A 10169-nucleotide genomic window follows, 5' to 3' on the forward strand; every position below is an offset into this window, starting at 1 on the left:
CTGCTCCATACTCTAACTCTGTTTTTACATGCATTCATAAGTCTCGATGGGTTCACTGCGCTGGTTGCTCGTAAAGAGCACCGACCCTTCGGCTGACTGCGGCTAATGTTGCTGAAATCGCACCATCTTGACGCTACTGCAATATTTACAGTAACAAGCCTTGTGTGGTATTTCGATCAGCTCGCGAGATTCCACGAGAATATCGTGACATACGTGCCGAACATCCCGCGCAGCATCTTGAAGGTCAGGCCCAGGAACAGAAACGGCAGCAGCGCCAGGGCCACGGGCACCAATCTGCTGGTCGTGGACGGCGTCATGGAGCCAAACTCGACGCCCGAACGTATCAGGGCGTCCAGGATGTACGTGTTCTCGGTCCTCGGCGGCACCAGCACCCTGCTCGTCACATGATACACCACGGAACGCCAAAAATTATACTATAGAATGTTTAAACTAATACCCCTCCTCTGCGCGTCGAACCCCCGTGTCGGTGCGCCTCCTCTTAAGTAATATACTTGTAAGTCTCGACGCCATCCTTTTCCTGCACGACGCAGTGAGAAGCACTTTCCCGACGCGGTGGGCCCGCAAGTCGAACAGGAAGGCGCTGAACAGCCTCCAGGCCGACGTAGCGGGGGGGCCAGCAGCCGCGAGAGCGCGCAATCGGACCAGCGCAGAGGCGAGCAGCAGGCGCAGCTTCCGGGCGCCCCGGCCTGCCAGCAGCAGCACACACAGCGCCGTCGCGAACCTCTGCGCGCTCGGCACCCGCATCCTCTCGGGGCCTGTGATATGTTGAGTCGGGAGAAATGAATGCAGACAGAAAATCCGTCCTAAATCAGACATAATGGCCTGCAAACGCAGGCCAATTCGTAGGACATATTACTGTATTTGTGACAGCTTGCAGGACACATTAAGTCTGTTGTAAAGCAGGACGTAATGCAGGAAACATTAATTATGCTGGGAAGTCACAAATCTGACAGAAAAAAGAAATATATTCCATGCAGTGGAGAGTGTAGCATACATATTAGTCCTAGCTACCCGAACAGCGTGATTAACGCCCTACGTTTTTGCTTTTCTACGCTTCGGCGTCCTGAACGCAGTGTACGCGGGTGGTATCGACAGAGTAACTGGATCGGCGTGAGGTGGGGCAGCGCGGCAGCGCATCAAGATGTCGTCCAGCAGTTCGAGGAAGCGAAAGGCTTCCACTTTGGCCCTCTGGACAAACACGAGGACGGTCGGATGGGAGCCGAACGCCTGCTTAGCACGCCGATTGTAGCTTTCGATGGGGTTGTTTGCGCGGTTTTGCATTTCCACTTCATTCTCGGCGTACGTGTTGACGTTCCATAGCGTGGGGGGAACATCGTCATCCATGTTCGCACAAAGTAGTCCCAGAAACCGGCCCAAATGCGAGCTGTGCCCTTCGTATTCACGATGGACATCACGTACGGAATCCCCTTGCATCGGATCTCATCAATTGGTATAACCGTCAAAACGTCGAGTACACCTGGAGCCATCGCCTCGTCGATCTGATTGGTTGGAAGTCGGAGGTCGACCAACTTTCGGCGAATCGCCTGCTTCCAATGGAACAAACAGCCAATCAGCGACGTGCCGGGACATTGATCACGGAGGCCCTTGATGAGTGCAGCCTCGAAGTCACTCGTGATGCTCCCGGGGGTCATCTGCATCTTTCCCAGTACTCGCACCCAGTGCAAGGCGCACCAATAGGTCCACTCGTCTTTGGCCTCCACTAGCATGTACATCACTGGGATGTAAACGTTGTAGCTATGGTCATGTACCATTACGATTAGCGTTTGCTTGAACGGTTGGGGGGTTATGCTGAACGTGCCGTCTATGAACATAGAGGCACCGGGGTACATAAGCAACCGGATCAAATCCGGATGACCCATTCCGACGATGCGCTGACGATCGCCCGTGTTGTCGTAAAACACGGTAAAATGGACGAACGAACGCTCATCTGATTCGGACACGCACACCGTCGGATAGGCCTCGATTTGACGATACACGTCACCCCCGGTGGCTTGCTTTCGCACGTAGTTAATAAAATTGATAGCCTCTTCGCGCATCATCGGTTTCATAGCATGGTTGGGATACTTGGCCACGAGTTGGCGACAGACCTTCTCCCATAGTCTCGATGGGATGACGGTGGGAGAGTTGACGACCTCCATTTCGAGCAGTTGGCGCATCTCTTCGCCACAGTCCTGGACGGTGGGACCAGGTTTCGACTTGCAGGTGTGTTCACCGGTCTCTTTAACCTCGGTGTCGCCACCGTCCAGCACCTTGACGTTAAGCATGCCCTTGCATCCGGTAGATCGGTAGATTGAGCACTGGTAATACGTGGTGTTTCCTCGAGTCGTGTTGACACCGTACTTGTACCCGTCGAAGTGCATCTTGCAGTTGGTCTTTGATCAAATTTGGAACTGACGGTAGCTCTGCAGTTACTATCACAATACGGATGAATGGTGGGGTGAGGTTCGATCCACTTATATCCTGGTTCTGGTTGGCTGGACAGGGTCAAGTTTGTTTTGCCAACCGTATGTAATACGAAACACAGGTCTTAACAGTGTAGCCACTTAGTACCCAGATGTAACCACGATATTACCGTAACCGTAACCTCAAATAACTCACTTTTAACGAGTGCGGTTTTACGGCAACTCGTGAGATATAAAGTGGTCGTTCTGTAATTCTGCAGGACACATTCCAAGATTTCGCAGGACCGTTTTTGTAACGGGGTTACACGTACAAGTGGCTGCAAGCCACTTGTGAACTTAACAGATAGGTTATCTGTTAAACGTTTTGGATACTTCCTCACATTGGTGTAAGACACACCGATGGATACATTGAAGTGGGCCACCACAATGAGTGGTCCACACACACCCAAAAGATCTTATTGGTAGAAAGCAGCATCTTTCTACCAATCAGAGACATGCATATTAGCGGGGCTCTGACAGCCAGCCGCTGTCAACCCCTTTCATAGATGATAAACAGTTTTTAGCAGATTTTAGAGTAAGATCAATTTACAAACAATACAGTTCTCATTTCACCCTAACTAAGTTACTTGGAGTCTTATCTAAGTTAAATTATATTTGTGTACTCAAATATAATTAACCTAAGTAATTACTAAGTACTTACGCTTCCTCATACACGTTGCGCAACGTGTAAGCTAAAGTAGTGAGTCAAGTTAGACCCACTACACCTGGTAGCACTTTGTAGTCCGTCCAACGACCGACTGCTTGACGTTCGTACGCGGTGTACGAACGCGGAGCCGAGAACCACATGAGCACGGAGGTGCCCATGGAGAGCTCCAACACGCCTGCAACGCATGTTGCACGCGCTGACTGCCCCCACCTGTCTGACCCAGAGTGGGAGGCCCTCCAACGACTGTCAACAGTCATTGGAGAAGCGGCGATAGCTACAATGCTGCGTACGCTATCGCCGACGGAGCAACATGGTGTTGCTCTGGGGTTCATCGTGAAGGAGCAGCGTGACGCTGCTTCCTCAGTGACGGCGTCGTCAGGGACGACACCGCGTGCTCAACCATTAAAGTTGATCGTAAGCAATTACGTGGGAAGAGAGGGCGAGCCTCTCCTCCGATGGCTTGTCGAACTCGACACAGCCATAGCGGCTCGACGCATCGTCGACCCGCTGTCGAAGGTCGCGTTCGCCATGTCCTGCCTTGGCGGACGCGCAAGGAGTTGGGCGTATGGACGCCGACTCTCCGATCCTACCTGCTTCAGCACGTACGAAGTGTTCAAAGAGGAGCTCAAACAAGCGTTTGAGCCCCCGCAAAACGAGTTCCGGTCGAGGGCGGAGTTCCTCGACCTGCAGCAGGGTAAGCATGACGTCCATGCTTACGCGCAGCGCGCACGATATTTGGTATCAAATATCGTGACTAACCCGATTGACGAGGCGACCAAGGTCGTCACGTTCATGAAGGGGCTTAGAGATGGGCCTGTGAAGACCTATCTCTTCCGAGAGTACCCGAGTACTCTCGAAGCTGCAATCACTCTTGCCATGCAAGAAGAGTTTAGCCTGCGGCAGGCTAAACTCCATGTAAACGTACCGAGGCCGCAACCACGCCCGGTAGCGAGGACGGGAGGTCCGGAGCCAATGGACCTCTCGAGCGCAACAACTGCTGGTTACCAGCAGCAGGGAGGTAACGTGCGATGCTTCCGCTGCGGAAGGATCGGTCACTTTGCACGGGAGTGTACAGCTCCCATGCCCCCTGGAGGTGGCCGTCGTGGCGATGCTAGGCATCGCCGCGGACCAACAAAAAACGCGAACATCCAGTAGGCGCGGGGCGCCCTACTGGTAATTCAATCGCGCGTGCCGACATCAGGCACGCGACACTGAGGACTGCAGCCCCCAGTGAGACCAGCTCTCACTGCAAGAAACAAGATGACAGGCCGAACCTAGTCATCTTGAAGGTTTACTCGAAGAGAGCGAGTGACTCTCTTCGAGCATTGGTAGACTCAGGCGCGTCGAACAACTTTGTTCGACTACGAAGCCTGTCGAGACTTGACTTCGAGGAGGTAGATACACCTCGAAGTCTTCTGGAGGTATGACTGGCAACAGGTGCCATCGTGAAGACCGAGAAGCGCGTCGTGAACGTGCGCTTCTCGTACAAACAACGAGTGTTTGTCGAACACTTTATCGTCCTGGACCTGGACGATAAGTTCGACGTGGTAATGGGCATGCCGTGGCTTGCACGGCATGATCCGGGGATAGACTGGAAGAAGCACACGCTCGTGCGCTTCGGCCGCGACAGCGAAACAGAGAGCGATGGCCCTGTTACCGCAGCGCACGCACCTGCTGGTGCGCGCGGCTCACCAGTCGAGACAGCGTTTTATGCTGCTGTCCCGGAGTGCCCAAGAAGTGCGCGAGGGCGCGCACAAGTGAGACCCACGTCGGCAATGCTGCCGACGTCAGAAGAAAAAGATATGTTGGTTCCGGGAACCAACACCCACGTTCAAGCGTGTAAGGGACAGTCCCTGACCCGAAGCGGTCAGGTCGACAACGACGCGTCGGCTCCGGGAGCCGACGCACCCTCAGTCATGAGGGGCTCCGCCAATGAATGGCGTCGAGGTGACGAAGGCGTGTCAACTCCGGGAGTTGACGCTGCAAACAGTGCGGACGGTTGCAAACGTACCGCACTAACGCAATTTGCATGCTGTCGTGCAGCCGGGCTGCACGACGAAGCGCCATGCGATCAAGCCGGGCTTGATATCGCGCGCCCGCAGACAGGGTCTGCCGGCGAAGGGACACATTACCGTGCAGCCGGGCTGCACGAAGGAAAATGCGGTCAAGCCGGGCTTGATACCGCGCGCCCGCGGACAGGGTCCGCCGGCGAACGACTGTCCACGGCCGGGCCTGGACAAGAAGAACAACTGTGCGGAGCCGGGCTCCGCACAACAAGAAGACGGCGCCAGCGGAAAACGCTGCGCAAGTCTCGGTCCGGGACCGAGACGCAACAAGAGCAGTCTGCTGGGCAGACTGCGGCGGTGACGCCGAATGTCAAGACGCTAAGCGTCTTGACGCGCACCGATACTGGATTCCAGTATCGTGACATGGAACTCGCTAGTCCTCCGACGACGGCGTCGGAGTTGACTTCGCTTCCAGCCATGAGCTGGAAGCGCTTGACACGCGACTTGCACGATGGACGCATCGAGCAAGTCTGCGTTCTTTCGGACAGCGAAAGAACGGCGAGCGAGAGCGAAGAGCTGAGGCAGCTCTTCATGGGAAGTACCACTGAGAGTGAAGACACTCTCAGTGCGAAGACGAAGCGAGAGCGCTTCGAGGAACAAGGTTGGGACTCGCTGAAGTCGAGTCCCTATTACAAATTGATGAGGGAGTACAAAGACGTACTCCCGGAAGAGATTCCTGCGGAGCTTCCGCAGGATAAGGGCATTCAGCACGAGATTGATCTCGTGCCGGGCACGAAGTACTGTGTCACGCGGCAGTGGCCACTGCCGCGAGAGCAAGTGAAAGCGATCGACGACTTCTTTGAAAGTCGTCGTAAAGCAGGACAAGTGCGGGAATCAAAGTCCCCGCACAGTGCTCCGACGTTCTGTGTCAAGAAGCCACAGGGCGGATGGCGCATCGTTCATGCCTACAACAAGCTGAACGATGCGACGGTACCGGCGCAGACGCCGATACCACGAAAAGATGTTATCATCGATTCGATGGCCGGGAGCACCGTTTACAGTGCTCTCGACTTGCGAGATGGATTTTATCAAATCCTAATGCGTGAGAGCGATATCCCTCTCACGGCAGTGAGCACGCCAAGCGGCATGCTCTGGGAATGGCTAGTAATGCCACAGGGGCTTAAGAACGCCCCTGCGACTTTCAACAGGTGCGTGACGCACTTGTTGCGCTCGGTGCGCGACTTCGAACCGCGCTACTTCGATGATGTGTTCATCCACAGCCGGGCTGTGGACGGGAAGACCGACGTAGAGATGCACAGGGTGCATCTCCGGCAGCTACTTGAGCTTATGCGAAAGCATAAGCTCTACGCGAACCTGAAGAAGTGTATCTTCGGGGCGAGCGAGATACCCGTCCTCGGGTGTCTCGTAGGAAAGAATGGTGTCCGCCCTGACCCAGAAAAGGTCAGAGTGATTAACGAATGGCCAACGCCTTCAAGTGTCAAGGAACTGAGGCAGTTCCTTGGCTTGGCCACGTACTTGTGCAAGTACGTGGAGGACTATGCGGGCAAGATCCGCCCGCTGTCACAGCTTCTTAAGAAAGAAGCTGTGTGGAATTGGACACCCGATTGCCAAAAGGCATTCGATACAGTCAAGCGGGGCTTGACTGAGGCGCCGATCGTGGCAGTGGCTGACCAAGACCGCCCATTTCACGTAGTGTGTGACGCATCCGATTTCGCGATCGGATGCGCGTTAATGCAGCACGATCACGAGGGCCGTGATCGTGTCGTCTGCTACCAATCGCGTCAGCTGAAGCCAGCTGAGCGCAACTATCCGGTGCATGACAAGGAACTCCTTGCCGTGAAGTACGCACTCGCAAAGTTCCGAGTGTATTTGCTTGGAAGTAGACCATTTGTGGTCTACACCGACCATGCTTCACTGCATACCGCAGTGAAGTCGCCACACATTTCACAAAGAATGGCGAGATGGCTCTCATTCTTTGCGGAGTATAACTTCCGGGTCGAATACAAACCCGGAAGATTGAATGTAGTGGCCGACGCGTTATCACGTCGGCCGGACTATGCAGAAGCTGTTGACGTCAATGCCATTGACGCCATACGATCGAGCAAACCCACATCATCTCTGTTGGATGATGTGAAGGCCGCGTACGCGCACGACGCGGACGCGAAGCGCTTGCTGGCCTATGGCACAGCGCCTTCTGACAAGTCCCGTCAGAAGCTGCCCAAGCACCTTCGAGCGCGTGCACACCGCTTTCGTGTGCACGAAGGACTGCTACTTTACAACGCAGTCGACGACAACGCGGATCGCGTTGTCGTGCCAAATGACCATGACCTGCGACTCAGGATCATGTACGAGTATCACGATGCCCCGACTGCGGGACATCTCGGACGTGAGAAGACATACGTCCTTCTCACGCGCGACTTCTACTGGCACCACCAGTATAGTGGGTGCGCAAGTACATCCGTGCTTGCGAGGTATGCTAACGCGTAAAGCCTGCGCCATTCGCGCAGGCTCCACTGTAATCACTACCGACTCCGTCGGAGTGTTGGAAGTCCATGTCTTTGGACTTCATCTTTGGTCTTCCCCGGACAGCGGAGGGAACACCGGTGTTGTGGTCTTTGTAGACCGTTTCAGCAAGATGGTACATCTTGCTGCGGTGCCAGCAGAGGTGACCGCGAAGCAGACGGCCCGTCTGCTCGTCGACATGGTGTTCAAACACCATGGCATGCCGTCCGACATCGTGTCGGACAGAGACCCGCGCTTCACAGCGCACCTGTGGCAAGAAGTGTTTACACTTCTTGGCAGTCAGCTTTCCATGTCGACTGCGGATCATCCGCAGACGGACGGTCAAACCGAGCGCGTGAATCGCGTGCTCGTCGATATGTTGAAGAGCTACGCTCACTCGTTCCACTACTGGAGCGAGTGCTTACCGATGGCAGAGTTTGCCATCAATAACTCAGTGCATGCCTCGACAGGGCATACACCGTTCTACGTGAATGCCATGCGGCATCCACGTCTACCGAGTTTACTCGGAGTGATGGCTCCCACTTTAAGTTGGGGAGGATCTACGACTGCAATACAGCAGCCGCAGAAAACCGCTGACACTTGCACAGTGTCAACTGCAACAATGGACAAACCACATGAGTCTGCGCAGGGCACAGACTCCCCCAACAACATGGCTTAACGACCACGGGTCTGCGCAGGGCGCAGACACCGCAAGAAACCACGCAGAGGCCGGGCCTCTAGCGGAGAGCGAGCTGAATGACTTCAGCTCGGATGCAATCAGTTTCATCACCAAAAGACAAGCCGTGATTCGGTTTGTCCAAGACACAATAGCAGCTTCTGTTGATCAACAGAAGCTGAACGCAGACAATGCGGGCAGAGGCAACACAAATGAATTTAAAGTTGGTTCATTAGTTTTGTTAGCTACACAAAACCTGCCTAGACATGCAGTTTCGGATTTCGGAGCAAGCAAGCTTGCTCCGCGCTTCATCGGGCCGTTCACTGTGTTGGCACGGCACGGCAACGCATACACGCTAGACATACCGTCTAGCATGCGCCTCCATCCGACCTTTTACGTCGGACGGCTGAAGCCATACCGGCAGCACGAGCCATCTAGCTCGGCTGACCCGAAGCCTCGGCAGGAGCCGAGGCAGAAGCGGAGGACTTGGCCTCGGCGACGAGCAACCTCTCCTCCAGCGCGCGGACGCGCTGGAGCAACCCTTCATCTGGGTCCCCAGCTCGACCTGGATATTCGAGGCGGTCTGCGAGACCGCCGCGACTTGGGCCTTCTGGTTCGCCAGCTCCTGTTTTAGGGCGGCGAACTCAGCGCCCTGCAGACGCTCCACGACGGTCACCCGGTCGTGGAGAGGCGCATACTGATCAGCCCGGGGCTGATCATACCCGGGGCGTGTTCCCACCCCCGCCACCGCCGATCCGTGACGCCCGCGGCTCAACCCGCTGGATTGTTGAGCGGATTGTTGACCACAGTATCCCGAAAACGAACCCTCAAGGGGCTCGTTTTCGTATTCGTTGGAGAGGATTTCCTCCCCATCGAGATACATGGGAGCCGCGGAACGTCTTGCTGGAGGACGTTCCGGAAATGGTGAGGGCGTACGAAGAGCAGTACGCGCTGGCGCAGCGGAAGTAACACGAGCGCTGCGATCATCGCTAGCGCCCGAACCCTCACGTGCTAAGAACTTAGCACGGAGCTCTTTGAGACTCTCGGGCACACGGAACGACGTGTACCCGTTCAGGTCGCGGTCGCTCAAGCAGACCGCGCCTGGAAAGCACTTCGTGCACTGAAAGCCCTCGGGCACAGCGCACGGCACATTCGCCTCCTCAGCAGCAACATGAAGTTGCTCCAGCTTTCCACGCTTCGAGTACGTCTCGAAGCGATCACGCGCTTGCTTAATCCGATCACGGTAAGCACTCGGCCTCTTGTTGAAGTTCTCAACAAAGGCGTTCCAGCTTTGACAAAGTGCCTGCCACTCGGGCACTTTGCTGCGAGAAGAGGTCTTCTTGCTTTGAAACCATCGGAGCTCATGAAAGAGTCCGATGTAGTAATCGCGCCTTTGATGCGTTTCCGCATCAAAGTGCAGCTCGGCAGCCACAGCGTCATCTTTGATGGCGCTGCATACGTACAGCGGCACCTCATTCGCAGGTACCGAGTTCCCAAACCGGTCCGCAATCTCGGACGCGGACGGCATCCACGGATCGCGCGCTGCAGGCGCAGCGCGCGGAGAGCCTTGAGCTTTAACATCACGCGCTGCAGCAGCAGCGCGCGGAGTACTGAGAGCCCCAGCTGAAGCGAGTGGGGTATCACTCTCAGTACGCGAACGCTTCGAACTCGAAGCGTCCGATTCGTCCCCCTTCACGCGGGCGAACGTTCTTGGCGTGAGGGTCGAGCGATTCGCTCGACACTGAGTCTTTACGCTTTGAGGGCGAGTCCTCCTCGCCCTCCATGTCTTCATCGTCGTCGTCGAAGTCGACGAC

The 10169-nt window shown here is 55.5% G+C and overlaps 1 protein-coding gene across 1 annotated transcript; it reads right to left on the minus strand.

Annotated features, from left to right (window-relative positions):
• Positions 1-176: 176 nt before the first annotated feature.
• Positions 177-2402, minus strand: IUM83_02441 (uncharacterized protein; the record flags this gene model as incomplete). Its single annotated transcript, XM_067926359.1, has 3 exons — positions 177-393; positions 458-707; positions 1325-2402. The coding sequence occupies 3 exons, from the start codon at positions 2400-2402 to the stop codon at positions 177-179; spliced, it is 1545 nt and encodes a 514-aa protein (XP_067796666.1).
• Between the last annotated feature and the right edge of the window lie 7767 nt (positions 2403-10169).

This window comes from Phytophthora cinnamomi (genome assembly GCF_018691715.1).
Source record: "Phytophthora cinnamomi strain GKB4 chromosome Unknown Contig16, whole genome shotgun sequence".
Classification (NCBI taxonomy): Eukaryota; Oomycota; class Peronosporomycetes; order Peronosporales; family Peronosporaceae; genus Phytophthora; species Phytophthora cinnamomi.